This window comes from Tetrao urogallus (assembly GCF_951394365.1).
Source record: "Tetrao urogallus genome assembly, chromosome: 15".
Classification (NCBI taxonomy): domain Eukaryota; kingdom Metazoa; phylum Chordata; class Aves; order Galliformes; family Phasianidae; genus Tetrao; species Tetrao urogallus.
Window position 1 is genome coordinate 5,148,486 of NC_136828.1, and position 24,345 is coordinate 5,172,830.

At 48.0% G+C, this 24,345-nt stretch overlaps 1 protein-coding gene across 2 annotated transcripts in view; it reads right to left on the reverse strand.

The window, feature by feature from the left end:
* The window catches only part of USP7 (ubiquitin specific peptidase 7), a gene marked incomplete at both ends in the record, with an annotated part of 61,460 nt that extends 48,989 nt beyond the window's left edge, over positions 1-12,471 (reverse strand). For both annotated transcript variants that reach the window (XM_079542838.1, XM_079542837.1), the window contains one exon: positions 12,393-12,471. In XM_079542838.1, coding sequence (XP_079398964.1) covers positions 12,393-12,471 — 79 coding nt within the window. The remainder of the gene's footprint in view (positions 1-12,392) is intronic.
* Between the last annotated feature and the right edge of the window lie 11,874 nt (positions 12,472-24,345).

Below are 24,345 nucleotides of genomic sequence, written 5' to 3' on the forward strand. Positions count from 1 at the left end.
GATGTCAGCTCCCAACGCAGCTTCAGCATCCCGTAGATCAAAGACACCCCACAAGAACAAGGAAGCACTCAAAGGATGAGGGAGAAGTCCTCCACACTTTGTCTTGGGAAGTCCTGGTGAACAGGAGACTGATCCAACATCCAAACAGCCACACGTGGGGTGCTGGCATCTCTGGGAGATACGAAACTGCCCATCAGGCCCTGGGATCTCCCCGTACTGCCCACTCAAGGTGAGGCCCTGGGACTCAGCCCATACACCGCTGTGCAGCACAGGTTTGCCATCCATCACAAGGACCATGCTACACACTGAAGTACTGAGCCTACTGCTACTGGTCTGCACGTTCCAAAACAGAAGCAGTGTTCCCTCATTATACAAATCACTGCAGACACTGCCTCATCCAAATTTCTGCTTCAGAGTGCTGACAGAATACTGACTCCAGAACACAAAGGGTACCCTTTCAACATAGCTTATAGGCACTTGTTTTTAGATTTTATTATTTCTTCTGCCATTACCCCTACCTAACAGATGCAGTGTTGACAGTCAAATCTTCATTGATGTTTTTATTTGAATTGTCTTCTCTTCTGCAAATGTTACTAGAAGCAAGCTTCTCATCTGCTTCACAGGCAAAAATACATTTGTACTGTTTCAAGTGCTGGGAAATAAGCACTCTTGCAGTTCAGCATTCTTGAGTCCAAGCACACTTGCAACCAGCACAGTCTTCCTTCTCAGACACAGCAGTGCCCAGCTCCCCTAGTGCTGCAGCCACACAGGGAAAAGCCACTTTGTACGTGGAGCTCCAGCTCAGGCAGGACAGGAGAAGTTATTGCCTGCTAACAGCCTACCTTCCTGCCCATCCATGCGCATACAGGTGAACTCATGACAGCAGTGTCCAAAGCACTCCAGCAAAATTCTGGGTCCCCTTCACATCCAATGTTATGAACCTGTATTAAGTGACAAACTCCTGTTACAAGATAGCATTGCGTGCACTGTATTAATTGCATGATGCAACTACTGTTCTAGGGATAGCTTTATATGTTCTTTGCCTATTAAATTTTTTAAATGTGCTCATATGAAACATTTTGAGAAATGTCAATTCAAGCATCGCTGTCAGGCAAAGTTTTCACCGGATTTATGTTATTGATATTGATTTTAACAAATACACTAATAATTGAAAGACTGGCTCAGACAAGATGCAGCTTCGGTTCTGCAAGTGAGCAGTGAAACCAGGGACAACAGGACTGTCTTTGTTAATAACATTATTACTGCATTGGTTCATTTCACATGAACGCTTACTCAGGATGAAATAAATGGTCACTGCATTCAATTCATACCTGCTGCACTCGGTTGGATGGATCTCAGAGACCCATGTACAGCAGCCCAAGTGCCAGCCATACAGATGCCCAGCATCAGAGCCTGCTGATGCAGCTTCATGATCCCTTTGGTGTTTACCTTAAGGTGAAAATGGGGTTGAGGAGGGGAGAGAATCATAGGAACAATGTGCTTTTTGTCTAAAGTCATTAAGTGTTTTCAGGACTAGGTTGTGCTTTCAAGCTTTAGAACTGAAAGGAGAACCAGCAGAAACCATGGCATGCATGCAATGAGCTGTGCCAGGCAGCCATGTGCATTGCTAGCCACACAGCTGCTTTGTCAACACTTTGCAAAAGCAACACACACACCCATTTAGCTTTAGTAACTTAATTCCAATCCTCTTACTTGATCACAGCTTGAAAAAAATGCATCTGAAAGAACTGTCAGAGCTCTAAAGGAAGAAGGCAGCATTTCACACCACAAGCAGCACTTCTACAGCAGTTTGTATTTTCTCTTCAGTCTCACCAGACAGTTAAACGGCCTGGTTTGGCCATCTTCAGGTACATCCAGGTATTGATCTGGGATACCATCTCAGAAGCACTTCTGCTGCTGTGAGCAGGACAGGCACAGGCACAGCTCCCGCACAGAGCAAGGCGGCCCACAGCACCACCAGCACTCACAGACCTCAGTGAGCGAATGTCAGCGGTAGACAACCATGGTAGGGTGAGGCAAGCATTTCAACTCCCAGAAAATTCATGCCCTAGTCAATACGATCAAACATACAGCCGTATTTTGAATAGAAAGCCAGCACACAGCAGTGGAAGCTGCATGTTATCTGTCAGAGCAGCGGTGCCCCTCCTCACCAGGCAGGCGGCCCCACTATCACTATCGCAGCGCCAGCAGGGATGGCAGCAGACACCCCTCCAACCCGTGTGTGCATCTGAAGAGCACCAAGACATGGCTGCAGTCAGAACCAACCCATACAACAGCCAGGTGCGGTTCCAGGCTGCAGGCACTCCTCTGACTGCAACCAGCATGTAGGCCAGAGTCATTCCATGGGAAGTAGTGACCCATTTCTAGAGCTGTTTTCCCAACGCACACTCCCCCAGGAAACACAGGGGCATACAGCAAGTTTGTGCCAGCCCTGAGCAGCTCCTTCCCCAGCTTCCAGGCAGCGCCTGGGGAAGCGGACGGCTCAGCTGCAGACACTGCATGAGGCCAAGGAGCAAGCAGAGCATCCCTTCTGGAGCCCCAGGCAACCAGACCAAATTCCTGAGTGTGATATGGCAACCAGAGGTGAAGCACTGCCACCAAGAAGGTTTGCCACACTCAGAGGTTAAGTAGCCCAACATCAAAAAATTTCCTACTTCAGAAAAAACTCACATCTCTATTAACAGAACTGTATCCTGACAAAATGTCAAGTGCTTTTACTGGACATCCATCCTTTGACTTAATTAACCATGGACCTGAGGTGGTTAACATGCATTTCAAGGTGTACTAAAACAAGAGATCAAAAATCAACACTAGCCTAGTAAATCTCAATGGCTAATGTTTTGCTCAGGATACACTAACTAGGTCCTGTCAACAATGTAAAATTAGTTTAATACTGAAGTCTAACCTGTGAACTGGGTGTTAATAGCAAAAGATGCACCATAAGTTAAATTTGACTAAAATCAATCTTCTCCTCCAATCTATCTGAAAAAGTTTACCTCCAACAGCTCCTACACATCCTACTGCAAACACACCAAACCCAGTGCATCTCTGAGACTGGTGCAGGATATGGGGAAGGTTGCAGGAAGCACCAGCTCCACATCTGAGCACCTGAATGCAGCCTTGAGATGATTTTAGCCACTGTGCTGAAAGTATGAGATGAAAAGTGGCTCGGGCAGGAACTTCCCTTCCCCCTTCAGTGGTTACATTATGATTGTTGGAGATCTTACATTTACTTTAACCTGAAAATAGTAACCCACTTAATACAGGTGAGAACAACAAAGATGCCTCAGAGTTGGAAAATCAAGAGTATTTTTAGCTACAAGGAATGCCCTCATTTAAAGTAATAACAGAAGTGAAGACACTCAGAAGTAGATCTGCAATGGGAACAACTTCATCCCCAAAGTGGTTTGCACAGAACAATATTCTGTTTCTGTAATGGTAAAAGCAGGTGTCAGCACCAAGAGCTCTAAGCAGCATTTTGATGCTTATGCTTGCAACCCTGCTACAGCCTCCTATCATCCTCCTTGGGGGAGAAAGGGCCCACTGTCAAACTCAGGTACTTGAAAAAGTTTAAAAAAAAAAAAAAAAAAAAAAGTAAAGGAAGTTCTGAACAGCTTAAAAGTTACACCGCCTCCTGCCCAGCCATCTGTGAGACCAGCCAACATCAGTGAACACCTCTAGGCTAAAATTAACCCCAAAATCAGGAAATCAAAATCTCCTTTCACGTTATTTACTCCCACAACAGCTGTCAGTGCAATGAGGAGAAAAAGGGGAGGTGCAGGGTGAAAGCCAGCTCCAGCAGATAGCTGTTCTCTGCAGCAGCTTCAGAGTGAACTACGCACAAAAGCTGGCTCCCAGTAGCATAGAGATAGCCATCATGCAGTGCCCAGCTCAAAATCCAACATTTAGGATTTAACAGTACCAGGATTTGACATCAGTTTTGTTATTCAAAGTGCCACAAAGAATCTCAGTGTTGGTTCGATACCATCAGCAGTTTGCAATAGGATTAATCCAAATGCCTCCACTGCACAGGTGATCCCCTAAGAAGACCAGCAGGTAAATGGGCCGAGGCAAAGCGCTCAGGACACTGCATTAATGTTAGCACCTCTCAAAGGCTGCCTTCCAGCAAAACAAGGGGCACAGCAAAGAGAACTGCTGAACAGGAGCTACTTATGAACAGCAGCAGGTGAAACGAGACCCCGTTTTGCATAACTTTCTCAACATTCTTCAGTTAATCAGTGCTAAAATCAAGATGAGGAGTTGGCTTCTGCTGCAGAGACCTGCTGTGACCAATTACAGAGAGAGAACTGCAGAGCTTTCTGTCCTCAAGAGGAAAACCCCAATAGTCCTTTCCAGACAGATTCTGTCCTCCCCAGCAGATCCTACCCATCCCTTCCACACCAACCTTTTCCTACTTTGGAAGATGCACTCCAGGATAAGTCGCAAGCCAAAGCATAAGCCTGATGAACAAAACTGATTAAGAAACAAGACTCACTAGCTGAGAAGAATAAAATAAACCAAAGGATCACAATTGAAGCAACAAGTTGTTATCAAATGCTCTGGTAACGATGCTAAAATACAAAGCTTAAAACAAAAGTTAAGCTTCCATTTCTGGAACATTTCAGTTCAATTTAACTGCTTCTTAGTTCCTCAGCAGTAAGTACACATTAAGGAAAAAAAGGACACAGAACCTGTGTGTGTGGCCGCTACCTCACAAAGCAGTGCCAGTTTTTGAGCGGGTTGTTTTATTGGCACAGGGGTTGTTTTACTGAAGGCCAGGTAGCACCTGAACCAGCAGAGATGAAAGCCCCACAGGAAGAATGAGCAGAGGGAAAAGAAAGAAGAAACGTGAAATACCACAGCCACACTACTGACACTGCTGCTGCCAAGGAAGGTCTGCATGTGGTTTGTGACCCAGAGCTTAACTCACACTATTTGCAGACACAACAGACTTATGTGTTAAATTGACAATAGTACCTATGCTCCTCCAGAAGCCAGGTTCGACCCTCAGTGTCACTACGCAGGTGCATATAACCAGCTGAAATGTTCTCTAGAAGCAGTTAGTTCTTTAGCTCCAATGAGGAAGGAAATCCACAGGCAGCCTGACTCAATGAACAGTGAAACCGCATTCATTCTGCCCATGCTTAAGCAGATAGAGCTGAAAGTCTCCCTTCTTGAACGAAGCAAACAAATAAATAGAAGATGATGCCCAAACTGCCTTATCTCAGTACAGCTGAGCCCTGGCTGCCCAAAGCAAAGTGCATTTCAAGGCAAGGGGAAAAAAAGGCAACCGGTCATTCTCCAAGCAGGAACCTCTTCATTCTCTTCCAGCAACTGGAGACTACAGAAAATGCACTATGTTACTGCTGAAATACTGTCAAGTTCTAAGTGAGTGCAGTTTAAGACAGGTATCACTCAGTCACAGGGCCAGGGAATCCCCTACTGGGAATCAGACAGGGAATGGTCTCTGTCATGGCTTTGGGGACAACAGCCACGCAGGAAGTGCTGGGTCCTGAGGCAGGTTGGTATCTGTGCAGCTTTCTGATCCCACTGCCTGCACACCAGAGCCTTCACAGCGCTCCCGGCCTTCTTAATAAATAAATTTGATAGCGCAAAGAACATTAACTCAGTACGATAGATTTGGAATTTAAATCTGTCACTGAGTTGTAGCAGACCTCTGCACCCACCTGTTCGTAGCCAAACTCCATCAGTGTTCTGCTGAACATGAGCAATGACAAAAAATAAACCCCTGAAAAATAATACAAGTAAAAACCTCTGTTGTGGAAACACACAATTACTTCAGAACAGAGCTCCAAAGAAATCCATCCAATCGTTACATTAGTGCAACACCACAGCTAGAGCTCTGAACCAAAGTCTGCCCCACATCGTTACACAACTGGAAATGCAGTATTTATGCAGATTCCCCTTTCAGCCACACCTTGTGAAATCACTGGAGGATCAGACTTAGAGCTGTGGTAAACACTGTTATCAATGTTACTCCTACACAGCCCTTCACACTTACACAAAGAAAAGGGAAATCAGGAAAAATGGCTTTAAGACTTTTCAGACTTCTATGCAAGTTGCTCCAAAAGTAATGCCTCCTATTTATTTCCATGGAAATGACAACCAATACAAAGAGCACAATAACGCTTTGATAGAGCAAATTCTCAGCTAAAAAACACTATTTTTCAACAGAATCACCACCATTAGCTGTGCATTTTTACCAGCAATAAAATCTGTGTGGCTATCCAGAATGTCACCATCACAATGGCCTTTCATGTCACCATTACCACTGCTGAAACGCACCACCATAGCTTCACTGTGCTCACATCCACTGCTGGGTCTCCATCAACGAATGCCACAGGTGCCATTTTTTTCCACATGAAGGAATTCAATGACACCCCTTTGCTTCACACTCACTTCCACGTCAGACTCTGTTCTGTCAGACTGCCCCGCTGCTGCCACCTGTCACAGGCAACAAAACGTAGCGTCATATTGGTGAGAAGGTTCAACCTCTACTGACATCCCACCAACATCCATCCCTGATATTGTGGGCCAATATAATAAAATAGGTGGCACTACTTTTGGAGAAACCCTTCTATATTTACATGACTGCATTCAACCCCCTAACATCCCAAATACAAAGTCTCCAAGTTCTGTTTTCCAGCACCTCTGTGACGTTCCATATCAAAGAGCTGTGGGTGTTAAATAAACAAATCTCACCATGCCTCTGGGCTGCAAACTGCTGCAGTACTGCCGAAACCCTGCTTGGAGCTTTCCTCTCACAGTACATCTCATCTCATCGCTCACATTGCCTTGCACTGGCTAACATGCTGTTATTCCTGGTGCATATCAAGTCCAACATGAGCCAGTCCTCAAGTACATTTCTGAATTCTGAAAGAAGTACACTGTAGACCACTCAGCACTACACTAAAACGTGGTGAAAGACTGGAAATGTCTGCTCCAAACTGCAAGTATTCAGCACAGCTGAACTGCTTTGAAACCCATCCACCGCTTCCAGCAGAACTGTCTCCACTTGACAAAACCTCCCAGAGAAAGCAGGCAGACACAAACCAGAAGGACATTATTTTCAAGCTGACCATTCTTCATCTTGCCGCAAAGTCATTCCAAATCCACTCTGCTCTCAGCGTCTCTAACCCCACAGAGCCTGTTTTGTACAGCCAGCGAGCAAAGGTGGAAAAAAGGACTTAGCAGAAATATTAAAATGTGTTAAGTTTAAACCTGCAACAATGTGCAGATCCATGAAGCTAACGCTGGTGCCACTGATCCACGCGCTTCTGCACTTAAATAATCTGAGCAAAATGCATTAATATCTTAAATGGCCAACTAAGGAAGGTGTTTTTGAACTACCTACACATTCAATAACTGAGTAAGTAACACCACCTGCCCCCAGCCCCCAGTCCACCCACCAAGGTATTTTGTAGTAAATGTTAACCTGCTGGTTACACCAAACTAGCCTATATCACATTTTCTGTATCTACAGATACACGTTTGTGTTCAGAAGTAAAACCAAACACATTTGCTGTGGATTATTGCTACGTTCTATTGCAAACAAGCCAGTGGTTTCCTCCTTCACAATCAGCCCCAGCATACAAAGCTGAATCAGAACTAACCCGAGACCCCTCACAGTGCAACAGAAGCACATAATGCACACTTGTAAATGCATGGACACTGAAAAAAGCGGGTGCTTCACGAGCTCTGAACAAGCTCATTTTCACCCTTACCCCAAATATTGAGTGATGTCACACGTGATGTACTGGCTGAACTGGTTCGGCTGCTGCAGGCTGGATGCACACTGCAGATACTTTGTGATAAGTTACTCTGCAGCTGGGAACTGCTCTACTGCATTAAACCCCACCTCTGGCTGCATCTTAAATTCAGGGTTGCACTACATACACACACACGGCTCACTTCATTACAAGCGGAGCAACCTGGTGGGAAGGGCAGCAATGTCACCTTTGTTCTGAGTCCAGCCAGCAAAAGTGGAAAGGAGAGAAGACAGATACATACAGATATACAGCTGGTCTGTAATAGGGCATAGCGCACTGCCTGCTTCCCTTCAAATTGAACACACATCTGCCACTATTTGAGTCGGTATACCTCTCATTCGCAGAACACTTACCGACCCAACAGGCTGTTAGGCACTTAGTTCATGAAGAACACACAACAGAACATTGAGTCAATTCCACCTTCCCAAGGTGCCAGTACCCCAGTACCCCAGCAGGCACAGAGCAGCACCATGGGAGGGATACAATGCTAACAGCTCCCAGGCCGCTGCTTCCAGTGCCCCGCACACCATCAGCAGCAGAGCGGGCTTGGCCCTCTGTTCTACCTGTCACCTCAGTACTAGCTGAATCCTGATCACTGCCTGCAGCACCACTGCCTTCATCACCTCTCCTGTGAGCAGCACCCATCACAGAAAGCGTCAGGGTTGGGAAGGGGCAGGGAGGACAGATGAGCAGACAGCCACGTTCCTGCCATGGATGCACAGCCTCCTACTCACCCGGAAGGCAGAAGCTGCCCAAGGAAGGGCACAGGCACACAGCTTCAGGAGCCAGGCACACAGGAGTGCGTACCACCCCATGTGCACAAATGGCATCACACCGACAGCAATGCGAATGCCAGCAAGGACAAAATATTAGAAGCAAGCAAGCATTCAGAATACAGGCAAAAAAGTACGTTACATATTTGAGACCAACATGGTAGAGTGGGACACAATCCAGTAACTACTATCAGTAGTGAACAGCAAGCAGCACACACCTGCTATTGCAGGGACACTGCAAGAAAGCACCATTTTCAACTTTTCTCCCACACACATCAAGTTCTTTCTGAGCAGCTGCATCGCCTCACCTGGAAACCAAATCCCCATCCTCCTGCCCCAACTGGGAAAGCTGGATGCCAGCAGTGCCAGAGCATCAGGGCTGATACGGAGTCCCAGTGCCAGCACCACGCACCGGCTGCGGCACTCCTGCGCTCTCCACAATGAAAGGAACCCTCCCTAATGCGAAACACACGTCTGTAACTGCAGGCAGGAGCTGAAACTACAAAGAGGCAAACTCCAGCTATAAATGGGGAAACCTCCAGTTATTAAGCTGCAAATGAGACTTTCCATGGAGGCACTGAAAGAACTTTATGAAAGACGTAACTGTAGATGTGTATTAAGCCGAGCTCTTTGAAGCTCAACTAGACACATTTGTGCAAAGAAGTTACAGAGGAAGCATATATAATGTACGGGGTTTTGGATTCAATTACACACCACAGAGCAACTCACTAGCAACTAAACAGCTGTAATTCTTTGCATGATAAAGGAACTTACATACCCCACTTACAGCACAGAAAAACTATTACTTATTTTTTTCCCCCACTAAACTTAGTATATAAACAAACAAACAAACTCCAGAATCTCCATGCAATCATTCACTGATTACCTCCTCAACCTGTTAACTTCCTCAGAATGCAGGCACTGGAGGTGAGGAGCACAGCTCTGCTGGACCAGAGCTCCACACAGCAGCAACGTACATCAGCCCCATTCCCGAGGATGCCGTGTGTAACAGTAACTGCTGCCTTCCTCCTTCCCTCCCACCCCAATGCCACATTTTCACCCCGTTAACACAACACTACAGAGGACTGCAAGGGGAACCAAATTGTAGAGTAAAGAACCAAACAAAAAAAAAAATCGTTTTTAATTTTGATCACTTTATGGTGATTGCTAATTGCACCAGTCCAAATGCTGGGCTGAGAACAAAGTCACCAGCAGCAAAGGCTGTATTTTCCAGCTCCATTCTCAACTAGGGAAGCTGCTGCCTTCAGCTGAAGGGACACAATTCTTGTTACAGTTCTTGTAAAGTTTCTATGTCCAAGCATCACTGCAGCCATCGCTAAGGATAAGACTGATTCCAAACAACATCCACGAGAAGGCTGAACACACCAAGCGCTGATTCATAACATCACCCTACCCTGGCTGAAGTGGCACAAGCAGGTGAGCCTGCATCACACAGAGGCGTCTCACAGGGACACACCGTAGCACAGCTGTCAAGGCTTCTTTAGCTCAGGATGCACAGACCCAATGGTCTCCTTCCCACAGGACAGGGTGCTCCTGTCCGGCACCGATCCCACTCACATCAGCACAAGACTGCGGATCCTCAGAACATCAGATCCAATTCAGTGCGGAGGATTTTAATTGCCTGCTTTTATCACTGCTTCCAAGAGACCTACTTCACTCATTAAACATGGTTTGTCTCGTGTGGCTGTATGCAGAACATGCAAGCCCTCACCGAATTCAGCCCCAAGATGTGCGATTTTCCACTGTGCATTCTTCACATGCCTCCTAAATCTAGTGTGATCACTCAGGGAAGAATGGCGTCTGACACTGCTGCACACATGTTGGAATTAAACTAACTACATGTTGTTAAATGTTTACCTCAGTGCTTCAAAACATCTCTCCCAAGAAAGCATCAACACCCATGTTTTAAAAGAACAAACATCATTTTACAGGATAAACGAATATATGTATATACACACACACCCGTGATATCTACTTTTATTAAAAGTTATCGATAATCCAATCTCAACAATTCGGTAAACCTAAGGCATTTCAAGAAAACATGCATTTTAAATCTCCAAAGGTCTAAGTAAACCCTTTGGGTTTTGCACAGAACTGTCAGCAAGCTCTCACAAAATCCATAGCATCACCCTGAATGAGCTGTGTGCAGATCTCACACTGATTCCTGAGATAACGTTTCTTTTGGTGTTGATGCACAGACTCTTCTCTCACCCCTTCAGATGAGGCAGAGGCCAGCAGGAGGCTCCTACCACTGCCAATGGGGCATCCCGGGCTTCTCATCCCCATCACAGAGGGGGATGCGACCCAGAGCAGCACAGAGCACTGAACTGAATGGAAGCATTCAGCACCTCACAGCGTGCCCGGCCAACAAACAAAAAGAAGCATTAAATAGCCAATATTATAAAGGGTGTTGAGAAAAAGCAGGTTGTAAAGTCTGCTGGAAATTATAAGCTGCAAAATGTTAACTTGCATGTACGCACCCAAACAAAGTACTTTTAAATCATCTCATATATTTGTCACATAGCATATAAAGGCCAATTTGGGGATTCTTCTAAAGAAGCTCAGCAGAAAGTAAGTCCTACCTGTAAACCTCATAATACAGCTCTACATTTAAAGAAAGGAGCTTTTGGCAATGACCTTTCTGTCCTGAAATGCAGTCACACAGTTATCGTGTGCAACTTCCACGGGAACACCTCCACAATTCCAACTCTTTCTGTGCCAGGAACGCACCCCTGTGTCAGCTGCCGTGTGCCACAAACGAGGACTCCTCGGCGGACACAGACCGCACATCTCACCGACACATTTACATGGAGCTTTCCGTATCCACAGGCACACACAAGAGCACGCCGGCAGCTCGGTGCTCCCTCCAAGTCTCACGGCGCGGCCCGGCGCTCTGCCTTCCGAGCACCGCGCCCGCCCCGCACCGCCGCGTGCAGCCGAGCTCACGGCGGAGGCGCAGCGCGATGCGGGAACGCCGCGGGCATAAAGCGGAGCGGAGCCCCGGAGCGGAGCGGCGGAGCGGCGGGCGGCACGCGCAGCGCCTCGCCGGCGGGAGCCGCGCGACTGCATGACGGTGCAGGATCGGTGCGGAGCGGGCGCGACACACGGGCAGCGCGCAGCCCGCGACCCCGCGCTAGGCCCGGCCGGCGGCGCTAGCTGTAAATAACCCTCCGAGGAGGGTTAATTAAAAATGGCGAGCGGCGTGGCGGCGGGCGTACAATGAGCGGCCCCGGCCCGGCCGCCGCGCGGCTCCTCCGGCCCCAGCTTCCACTCCCCCCCCCGGGACCTCCCCGTAGGGCCGGCGGAGCGGGCCTGGCCCCGCGCCTCACCGGAAAGCGGAGCCCGGGCGCTTCCCGCGGTGTCGCCCTCCCGCCAGCAGCCCCTCTCCCGGGCTCGCGGCCACTCCGAGGCCCTTTCCTGCCTGCCTGCCTGCCTGCCTGCCCGCCCGCCCGCCACCAGCCCCGCGCCCACCGGGCCGCCCCAGGGGCGGCGCGCGGAGCCGCGCACGGAGCTCTCTCTTCCCGCCCCGCTCCCGGGGGCGGCCGCGCACCTCGCCCCGGGGCCGCGGATCCCCTTTTGTACGGCGCTTTCCCCGCGCCCTCCCCCTCCCGCGGCTCAAATTCCCGCGGCCCCCCCGGCCCCGAGCACGCTGCCATGCCCCAACTTTCCCCGCTCGCCCCAGCAGCCCCCGCTCGCACGGCACAGCCAGATCTCGGAGCTCCCGAAGGGGCCGGGGGGAACTCGGCGCCGAGTTGAGGGTCTGGGGGGGAGCCGCGCGGGGCCTCACCTTCCATCTCCATGTCCTCGGGCTCGCTCAGCTGCTGCTCCCCGGGCTTCTGGTGCTGCTGCTGCTGATGGTGGTTCATGTCGGGCTGGGACTCGGGCTCGGCGGCGGCCCGGGCCTTTCCCGTCGGGGGCTGCGGGGCCGCGTCGGGAGGGGACGGGGCGGAGGAGCGGCGGGGCGCGGGCGGCTGCCGGGGTCGGGCGCCCGCCTCAGGGGGCTGCGGCTGGGCTCCGGCGGGCAGGGAGCGGGCAGCCGGGGGAGGCAGCGAGACGCGCACGTATTTGCTCGCTATTCGCCCAATCTCGGCGGCGGCACCCGGTCTGGGGAAGGGGGTGGGGAGGAGGGACCGGCCGGGGGCGGCGGCCGCCCCGGGGGCCGGAGGGGAGGGGAGCGGGAGGAGGGGAAGGGGAGGGAGGGGAAGGGGGGGGGGGGGGACGGGAGATCAGGAGTCAGGGCCCGGCGGCTGCGCCCGGCGCTTCCCCCCTCCCCCGGCGAGGCGTCCCCGGCGCTGCGAAGTCGGGGAGGCGCCGCGGGGCCCCTCCTCTGCCCTCCCGCCCCCCCAGCGCCCCGGCACAGCCGCTGGCCGACGCCCGGCTCGCTGCTCCCGGCCCGCGGGCCGCCCCGGCTGCCTGTGGCCCGGCGCTCCACTGCCGCTCCGCTGCCGCCAGCGCTCAGTGCCTCAAAATGGCGGCTGCAGTAAACGCCGTGAAATGTCACATCCGCATGAGGGGCAGCCCAGCGAGCCGGGGAGGGGGAGCGGCGCCGCGGCCGCGCCGGGAACAGCAAGCCGCCGCCACCGCCACAGGAGGGCCCGAGGGGCGGAGCCGCAGCGCCGGGCCCGGCAGCGGCCTCCCCGCAGCGTCCGACACCTGCGCGGGGAGCTGCCCTGCCGCAGCTCCTTCCCGACCGCGCCCGGCTCTCGTTCGGGCTTCCGCGGCGCCGCTGCGCGCCGAGGCCCGAGCACCTCCGTACCGCCGCGCGCAGGGGAGACGCCGGGCTCGGCCGGGCCGTGCCGGAGCTGGGCCTCGCGTGGAAGGAGGCGGGCGGGAGGGAGAGGGGTGTTTGTGTGGGAAGAGGCAGAAGTCTGTAAACAAGGCTGTGCCCTGCCTGGATACCATTGTTTTGCAGGAGCCTCATGCAGAGGACGGAGTTCCTACTGTGGCAGAGACTGACTTGCGTGCCCGTGCTGAAGGAGAAGGGAAGGGTGCGGGTGAAGAAATAACGCCCGGCCAGTCCCGCCCGAGAGAACCTGAAGGGAGGCCTCAGCGAGGGGCACCGCGATGGGTGGCGCTGAGCGGTACGGCGCTCAATTCATGGCGGTGGGAAGCCTGGGCAGACGAGGACCTGGAGGAATTGCTCAGGACTTGCAACCTGGGCCTCCTGAAGAGCCAGCAGCCCAGTGCTGCTCTGACTGCCAGTGGTCCAGAAGTTTGTTTGTTTTTCCAGTGTATAAAACGAGCCAATCACACCCAGTCTGGGGGACAGGCCTGGCCTGTCTGGGCTCTGCTTGGCGGTGTTTCAGCAGCACAGGAGTCTGCGGGGTGGGCAGGACAGGAAAATAACATCCCCCTGCCTTAGGTAGTAAAAATCCTGGGCTGGAAGGAGGAAAAATAACAGGGGTTGGGGATGTCAGTGGGAAGATCAGCCTTTAAAAAGTCAGTGTGACGGTTTGCCTTTCAGGTACTTCTTTCTGACTTTCCACATTGTTCCTCTCAATTCTCTAAAGCTGTTCAAAGAAAAATAATTTACAAACCTTTTCCTGCTATTGACCCGGCCAAAAATGTAATAAATTTGTTGAACCCGAGCTTCTTGTGAAGGGGGGAGGGGGGGGAACTAGGATCAGGATTCTGACAGAGATTTATGCAGAGATCTTTGGTTTCTTAACATCCTGAACTTCAAATTCCCCACTGCCAGTCTTTCCCTACCATTACCTCCCTGAACAACTGCTCTTTCCTAACGACTTCCATTCCAGCCTCCTAAATCATACACAGGTTTGAACTCATCCCTCCGTCTGTCCTACACAAGTGATTCCCAATACAGGATGGACGGGTATGTCACAATGAGGAGTGAGCCAGATTATTGCTGATTCTTCAGCCACGGGCAGCACAGCTGTAGGAAAGGATTGGCAGAGGAAAACAATTTCACTATTGCGAAGAACAAGTCCCTAAAGATAGTCACAAGCCAATGTTATCATAAGTGCTAAAACACACTAGTTGGATACAAAAGTTTCTCTGTTTCAGTTTGCTTTAAGGCAGCTGAGTTTTCCAAAACTATTTGTTTCTCCTGCTGCTGTGGAGGAGCAGAGATCAGGCAAAAGGCTGCCCCACAAATCCTCTGCTGTGGGGAGGGCAGTGAAAATGAGGGGCAGGGATCTTCCTGTAAAGATGGAGCGTCACAACCAAGCGCTGCCCTTTCTGCATAGTCCCGCTGTGAGCGAATTCTGTCAGAGTCCACACGGAATGCAGAATAGCTATGAGTAAAGCAATCTCAAAAATGGATTCAGCTACATATACTTAAGAGAGAATAAATGTGGTGTGTATAATTGTCTCGCATGCATGTGTGAAGTAATTAACTGTAAGCATGTTATGCAGCCCACTGGTGGTCATAGCACTGCGATTCAATTGTTCCTGGACAGGAAATACAAATCTTACCAATTGCCAAGCTGAAGGTGAAGCCCAGATCTGAACATATGCTAACATTTTATCCCAGCTTTATGAAAAATACTTCTGCAAAGTATTTCTGGCCTGTTGCCGCTCCATGTGAAACTCCCCGCTGTTCACCTCTCTCTGGTGCAGGATGCAAATGCTCTGTGCTTTGTGGGAAGGGCTGGCCACCTTCTGCATAGCCCGCTGGCCGTGTCCTCGCTGCCAGCATGTGGCCCAGCCTCTGCTCCAGCAGTGACATCCATCACCCATCCAGCTGATCCACAAATACCTTCTGTTTTGCGCTGCACGCCCCATCCTCAATGCCTGCATGCTCCTGCAGACGATTCCTGCTTACTGATGGTAAATGCCTCACCTGGGAGAGTTGTGTGACACCCAGTGAGGGTTATTGGTATTTTGAAAAAAAACCTACAGATCACAAGTGGGGACATGATGAATACAGTCCATGTATCCACTGCTATCAGTTTTATTTTTGTCCTTCCTTTTTCACTTCTTCATTTCCTGTGCCCACTTATTGAATCTTGTCTAAAATTAGCCCTCTGACATGTGAACTAATCCGGTCCCTCCTTCTCCCTTTGCCCACGCAAAGAACCAGGAATTCGGTGAAGCTGCACCTGAGCAAAGGATTCTATCCTCCAGGTCCCAGCAAATCTCAGTTCCTCCTCTTGTTCTCCAGGGTCGACAGGGCTGCCTCCCAGCATTCCCTCCACATTAGTCACCATAAAGAGAGATGATGAGGTGCTATCATCTTTAAAATGCCATTGAAGAAATGGGCTTCCCTTTGTGAAGCTGACTGTTCTGAGCCTCCCTGAAATTAAAAATAAATCCAGCTCAGGCTGTTTGTTTTTGAAGCACTCACAAGGCAGCATCTGCCAGGACCTGTGTCCCGGCTGCGGCCGACACTGGCTGGGAGACCATGGTCCAGCTGGGATTGCTGAAGTGGATGGGGGAACCACAGAAACCCGAGCTGTAGGGAAGGAGGGTGCTGCCCAGCCTGTCCTCTGGCCACGGCAGAATGTGCCCAGCAGCATTTCTGCCCTTCTGCTCCTTTCCTCCTTCTCTTCCATACCTCAGTTAATCTCTCGTCCCGCTTGGCTCCATGTGCTGCCCTGGCTTCAGAGCAGATGTCCTCTCCTGACCAGGCTCTGCACCTCTAGCCCCACTTCTGATGCTCTGTAATGAGTGCAGGTGCCCATGTCTATAATTAAGGAAATTTATAACCCTGTAATCACAGAAGGGCAATTACACCAGCACACACCCTTAATTTAGGTGCACTAAACCAGCAAAACTGGGGTTACCACTTGTGCAGCGTATTCTACCATGTTTCTGGGTGAACATATTTTAATGCAAACGTGCCAGTAGCATGCTTCCCCAAGACGTTCAACATGCGTTCATGGGCCCATGCCCATGGTTACACCACTGCCATAACTCCTAAACATGCACAGTATGGCTGTCTAAGGCTGCTGTCCCACCAGGCTGCCTCTGGGCTCTCAGCGTTTTGCTTCTTCCATGACCAGAGACATCGTGTACAACAGTGGTAGAAGTAGTAGAAGTGGTAGAACATTCTCACCGTTGCCAGAAGCTCTCCATCCCCTTGGTCCATCCCCTTCTGATGCTTTGCCATGCACTGCCTGGCCTGCACTGTACCCGGGTGGATCTCAGCAAACCTTAACTAGGGAGTCCAAGAATCCTGAGCTCTCCAGGTGAGTGCAATTCCAGAGAGACCTTCCAGTTGAGGCAGAGCATAGCTGCCCTTGTGAGCACCTCCAGGTTGAGAGGGGAGCACATGAGGCAGGAAGGCAATCATCAGGAGGCAGGAAACATTGAAGGTACAGAACTGCATGGGAAGAGAGGACAGTTTCTTTGCTCCAATGCATGTATTTAACAGCTTGGTGCACACCTGGTTGGATGGACAGCATTTCATGCCCTATGAATGTATTTTCCACATCTTCCAACAATTTCCATCTTCCAGTAACCCCTATTTACCATGTTTTTTTTTCCGTAAAGTGACAAATAGCTCCAAATGGATCCTGTATTTCTCTGGGCTGGATCAAGTAGCCGTTGGAAGCTGTTTCAAACTGAATTTATTCTGTGATTAATGAATTAGCCAGTAGTTTCCACAAAGTTTGCAGATATTTAATATTTCAGTCATCTACCCCTTCATTAATTACTTCTTTTTAGTGTCTGACAGACAGGGAGACTGTGCCATAACTTCAGCTCTGTTTTCATAGAAAAATGGGAAAAATACATAGTTACAGTATTTTTTTCGGATAACTTTGCAGTTCAGAGCTCTTCGGTTTAATGATTTCTCTTTAATTGAACAACCATTAGCTTTTAAGGAGACATGTAAATCATTATTCCTTAATAATAAAAGGTGGGAAATCCATTACACCTGAATGCATCCCGTAGTTTCAAGCTTCACAACATGATTTAAAGTATATTGTTTGAGAAGATTCCTAAAGCCATATCTTTCATATGACTTTCACCGAGTCAAGACATACCATTTCATAGCTATTAAAAAGTGAAGTTTCCATTTTCACATTAAATGTAGCCTGGTGTGCTCAAAGCTGTGTGCTTTTACTGTAGCCATCCCTGTATCACTTACGTGGTGACTTAGGCAGATGCACCCCGTGTGTGCCCCAACAGGCGCTGCTCATGTGGCCCCATAAACCCATACGCACATCACTGTGGGACTGGATGCACCCAAGGAAGGGTGGCACAGAGCAGTGAGATGAGGATCAGGTGAATTCTGTTGCAGTGATTACTTTTCTGCAATTTTGCTAATTTTTAAGTCTCCGGACTTTCGACATCAAAAGGCAATTACTGCCTGCAGTGGTATTTGGCCACTTGTCTGTTCAGCTGTGAAGGATACCAAAGAATTTGTTTCTGTGCTGTCTACCCAGGAGACTGAGACTCTTGAAGACACCAAGAACAGAAACTTTGCTCTCGAGCTCCTGGCTTTGTCACAGAGCTCCTTTGTGCCACCTCTCCAAGCAGCAGCTGCCTGAGCCAAAAGACCACAACGAAGGTTCAGCGTGGGTCTGCCGAGCACAGGAGCTGGTTGTGCCATCCGTAAATGTGGTTGTCTGCTTATCTGGACAATTTAGGGGAAAGGGTCACAGACACAGGCAGATACTGTCTCTGCTAAATAACATTTTCTCATGTTGACTAAGTCTTCCACATTAGTGCTGCTAAGTAAAGGCAACTTGCTATCTTCAAGTCACCAAGAATTTCAAGAGTACTTGGAAATTCAGACTAGTTCTCTGCACTGAAATCACTTTCCTTTGCCTGGCTGCACATCAAATCCCCACTTGGATTCTGTTTAGCTTTTGTGCACCAAGCAGATGACAGCCCAGGCATAAGGCTGGGACCTACAGTGCCATCTATCCTCCGCCACTTCCTTTCCTCCTGACTGTTTTTTCCTGAGAAGACCCTACCTCCACAAGTTCTCTTTTTCCTTCGAGAGTCCGCATTAATGATTGCCTCCTTTCTGCCACTGATTCTTCTCACCCTGGTCTTCCCTTTACCCTGGTGGTTTAATAAGCTGTGAAAACAGGTCTGGTGCAGCAGAAGCATGGGTGATGCTACAGCTATATTAAATTGTTATATTAGAATTATCCATCATACATTAAGGCAGGTATGTCCAACCCACAGGCTGCCCTCTGCCCTGCTACAGAGGTGGCTCTGCCCCACTTGGTGGCCCCAGGCACACATTGCTCACCACAGCCAAACTGCTACTAACGCTGTGCTGACTGAAACCAGGGCGGGCAGTGCTGTGCAGTGCTGACTCAAGTGATGGCAAAGACCTGTATGCATTTGGCACATGGGCTACACACGGTGCTCTGTACAACAAAGAACATGCAGCTGTGCTTTCCGGTTTGATAAAGAAGTTTGAGAATAGGTTTCAGGATTGCCAAAAATATCATCAATTTATGTCTGTGACACCATTTTCAGTTGATATAAATACATCACCTGCAAATTTTCAAATGGATTGTATAGATCTGCAGTCAGATATTCAATACAACAATCTCATTACATCTCTTTCTTTACCAGACTTTCACAACCTTTCTTACCAGAGAGAAATCTCCTCTGGTTCACAATCACACCTTATTCAACAGGTATTATTTTGGCAGTACACTCATGTGTGAACAGTTGTCAAGGATGAAGTTCAGGAAGAGTAAAATTTCCTCCAAAATCTCTGACGAACACCCTGAGAGCTCACTGGGAATGGCAGCAGTGCCATTGAACCGACCTGATGTATTAGTCCCACAAAACAAGATCACGTATCCCACTAGTTTTATGGTTTTGTTCAACATTTTAAGAAAAAATAGTAAATATGAATTTTTTTTGTTACCTATCTATTAACAATATTGTATATTTTACCAAGGCTGCTCTGAAGGTAAAGCCTTCTGTTTTATGGTGCTGGCTCACGGTGTCAGAGGTGGCTGTTGGTGAGATGGCAGTAGAAGTTGAACCTTCCCACCAACACCCCATTGCTTGTTGTTGCTGTGTGACAGATGGCAGCACAGGGGCTCTTTGACACACCGGTGTCTGACATGGAAGTGTGGATGAAGCAAAGGTGTGTCACTGAATTTCTCCATGAAGAAAAAATGGTACCCATTGACATTCATTGATGCTTACTGAACATCTATGGAGACCAAAGAGTGGATGTGGCACAGTGAGGGGTGAGTGGTGCATTTCAGCAGCAACGACAGAGGGTCACCTCCGCTGGTCAGATTTTTAAGATGCACAGCTAACAGTGATGACTGTGCTGAAAAACGGCATTTTGTAGCTGAGAATTTGTTTGATCAAATAGTGTTATTGTGCTCTTTGTACTCATTGTCATTTCCATGGAAATAAATAGGAGGCATTACTTTCAGAGCAACTTATGTACATGTGGCCCAAGACAATTCTTCTGTACTCAGTGTGGCCCAGGCACACCAAAAAGTTGGACACCCATGCATTGAGAAGTGGATCTGATTTCTTTTCAATCTCGTATTTACAGTCTGGCAGAGTTCAGAACAAATGTAGGAACTGATCCTGCAATTTGATCAGCCCGTGTAAACCCAATGAAGTCAGTGGAGTCTGCATGGATGGATCAGATTCCAGTATTGAAGATTATTTTTGTAGTCTGTTTAACAAGCAAACCTCACTAAATCTCGCAGTGATTAAATAGAACAAGGCAACTGAGATGTCTGCAGTTGGCACTTTTTCTCTAAATGAATGTTCTAGCATAGGTTGAATTCATCTTTTTGTTCTAAGCAGCAGAGAACAGACCCTAGAAAGGGAATAAATTAGAACAAGTGAATCTAATAACAGAAAAAAAAAAACGATTAAAGATAAACTTGGGAAAATAGATTTTGCTTTGCAGTGAAAACCAGGTCCTAGAGGACATGACTGTCATTATAACTTTCAGATGCGAGCTCTGATCCTGCGGGGAGCTCTGTGCAGGCAGATCCAAGAGGCAGTGCAGTGTCCTTCAGTGTCCTGAGATTTGATTTCAGGTCAGAAATTCTCAGCACAATAGACAAAAGCTTTTTTCTCAGTTTTTGTGTGTATATGTGAAAGGAATAACAGAATTATGAAGCTTCATTGTTCCTACAGGAAAGGGCTGAAGTTGAAGTCCTCTGTTTTTCGGTAGGGATATGACTATTGGGTTTTTCCCCAAGAAAGTTGTCTCCTCAGTATTATTAGGAATTTGAGGTCAGTAGGATGCAGAAGAAAAAGTTTGATTAGGAACTCTTGCCCCCTGATTGTTCGGATGTCAGCTCCTATTGTCACTGCCACCCCCCTGGTTTTCCTGTGCTTTGTGCCAGCCAGCAAAGCCAGAGAGGTCAAAGCACAAGCAAGCCAAAACTTCAGGACAGAATAAAAAAGGTATCTTCTCTCTTGCTTCATAAAACCCACCAGAAACAAATGAGATGTGAGTTTTTCCTCCTCTTTGCCATGATTTTCAGAGGAATATTTAAATAGGAATGCTACAGATAGCAGTACACGTATTTGAGCAAAGACTGAGAGTTAATTGCTGGAAAACTGCTGCTATATGTGGGGTCTGTGGAGGAGTTCCTCACACCAGCAATGCCAAGATTGTGCTGTGCTGCAGAGAGGAGGAAGATACCAATTAGACTAATAGAAAGAGCAGGGCTGGGAGCACGGAGATAAACATCTGGAAGGCTCCCTGGGGCAATTCCATTTGAAGACTTAAAAATAGGAAGGATGAATTTAACAGCAATCCTGAAATGGAACTGAAACTGGCGGAATTGTTTGCAGGTGGAATCACATAATTGCACTCCTTCCTATTATCAGCAGTAGTTTACATTTAGGGGAGTTTGGTAAGCTGGGCTTTTAAAAATATAGATGTAGAACTGGCAACAGACTGTGGGAGGCAAGATGAGAGCGAGGATTAACACTTCCACAGCAGTGAAGTCAAAGCCAAATGTGGCCTCTGACTACCTTCATTCAATCTCAATATGTAGCGATGAATATTAATTATATTCAATACAAGCTGGTTTGTATTTTGAATACGAGCAGCAAGCATCCAGTTGGTGCTGACACTGCAGCATGAAGCTGGCTGCTGTCGTTCAGAATGCCTTGCTTTGCAGGTAACCCATCCTGTCCCCATGTAGTGGAGTGTTGTTTCACACTGGGGCATTAAGAATGACGTTGTTGTTGTTTTTTCAGCAAGAATAAAGCATTTAATTATTTTGAGAAGACTGGAGGAAAACTGTATCTTTGGGACAGTTTGGGCTGCATGTGGTTGGCATTTACTTCTTGGTCTGAGGTCCTTTGCATAAGGCAATGTAATGGATGTCTGCAGTTGCTGCATTAGGCAAAAAGCAGGATTCCTATCTTCATTTCCCTTTGCCACCAAACACATGTATGTTTATATTTAAGATCCTCCAACATTTCTTCCTAATTGTACCTGGCAAAGGAAGTCCTTGCAGAATCATCAGTGCTTTGCCAGGGTTGAAGGCTGCTGCCTTGAGTGATGTGATGCATGTAGGAACCTGCTTTGACACTTGAATTTTCCTGCCTTCTCTGGAGGCTACTTCAGTGTTTCGGCAGACTGCAGTTACTGATACTCTTTTTACCTCTTGCCTCAATGCTCAAGGTGCCTTGATAAATTTAAGGAGTTTTTCCTTAATACCTGAATATGCAGCATCTTCTACAGAAACATTAATTTGGTGTTTTTACAGACCCTGAAGTCTAACACCATCCAAGGTAAGCTCTAGAAACTTTAGTAGAGGCTCATATGGCAATGGGGATTTCTGCAAGCTCCTGCTGAAAGCTCTGCTCTAGAGTCTTTATGGGGTCTCCCATTGCTGATTTGCTTGGCACTACTCACTTTGTGGTTTGGTTTCTTAAATACTTGGAGCGAGATTCACAGGTCAGTCCTTCATCTGTTATTGTACATGACACCATGTTGTGCAGGATTCATCTGAGAACCAGAGCAAAGAGAAGTCTCGAGCTTCGCCATTTCTGCTCTGCATGTTCTACTAAAGCCCTTCTCAATTTTTATTTTATTTTCTCAATTTTTTTTTTTTTTTTTTAATAGAAACCAGCTGTGAAAGGCGTGGGCAAAGGAAAGCACTTGGAAGGCCCATCTATCTTACTGTCTCCCTTGGTATCAACACAACAGGCAACTTGGTTACCCATACCCTGTCTAACTGCCAAGCTACTCCAGTACATTTTGTTTTACAGCCTGTCTGAAGTTTGAAAACCATGTCAAGCTGCATTTGATCTGAAGCAAAGCAGCCTCCGCTATTTTTCCATCCAAGACAACTGCAAGTTAGTTGCATGGTGCATGCGCTGTGCATTTACCAAACCACTATGATTTAGATTAGATCTACAGCAAGAAATCCTATTTTAGTCATTCTGTGCTGTGGAAATTGTTCACAAGATTATAGGAATCAAGCTGTTCAACACACTGGAGACTTCAACCATTGCAGAATGACTTGTCTTAGCTCTGAGTCTCTTTTGTTTTGCTTGCATCTTTCAGAGTTAGAAATGCAATGCTGGAGATTGCTCTGAGTTACCTTTTGTTTTAAATATGACTGCTTTTACGACTTTGTTTTTATAACTATTCCTTTCCTCTACTCCATTTTTGAATGGCTTCCCTTCTTGTTGTAGCTCCTTTTCTCTCACCTCCTGTCACTCCAGGGCTGAGGATCCAGACAGATGTAGCACAGGGCAGCCCCCTCAGTAGAGCTCACTGCCCTGGAGAGGCTGTTTGTCTCTGTCCTGTTGTTGGAGAGCCCCCAAAAAGAGACTGATTTTGTAACTTCTGTACTGCTCTGTCCGACTTCCTTCCCCTTCCCATCCTCTTTTATTTTTTTGCTCTTCTTGACTGATTTATCTCACTGGTAAAACATTAACTCTGCTCAAACTGGGAGTTGTGCAGAGCAGCTGATAGAGCTGTAGAGACCACCAGTTTGTGCTTGGCACTGATACCAAGCCAGCCCTATAGAGACCCAAACCTCTCAGGGCTTGAGAGAGTTGTATCTATCTGGGTAGTCAGGAGTAGTCAAGAAATAGGACTGAGAACCTTCACTGAGATGAGAATCTGAATATTCTCTGCAAACAAGGTTAACACAGATCAGTAACTTTTTTTTAGGGATTCGTATATTACACAATCAATTATTTTTGACACATTGCTAATACAGCATAAGAGCCCGTTAGGTATTCACAGCACTGAAGCTTTACCAAAACCAGAGAAAAGTCAACAAGGCAAAACCATGCATGCGGCAATGCAGAAATGGGTTGTTCTGTAAAATCTTGAGTATTCACACAGGGAAAAAAAAAAAAAAAAAAAAAAAAGCCATTGTTCTGAGAATTTGGGTAAATGTACAGAAGAGAGCAAATTTTTCACAACCTTTAGAGACAGTATGTGAAAAACGTTCTACGGGTCCTACTTATTAAAGCACGGACATATTGGTGGAAGCCTGTTCCTAAAGGGCTTTAAATAAGTAGGAAGAACCCTGCCTTAGCAGGTTGGACAGACGGAAGTGCTGCTTACACACACCTAGAGGATGGCAGCAATTGCTGCACCCAGCACAGCTTGCAGAGTCGTGAAAGCCCTAAGGCTCCTGTCCACCTTTTCAATGCACAGATTTACACATACACATTTGCAGACCTGCAAACCCAAAGCAATTGATGCCTTCCTCTCTGTGGACTATAATTTGAGGACTGAAAACAATTTGCAATGAAGGGAGTGTTATTTAATCATGAAGGTATCTTGATGTTTCAACATTCTGAGGATACTTCCAACCTGTGGCTTACTCCTCAGTGCAGTA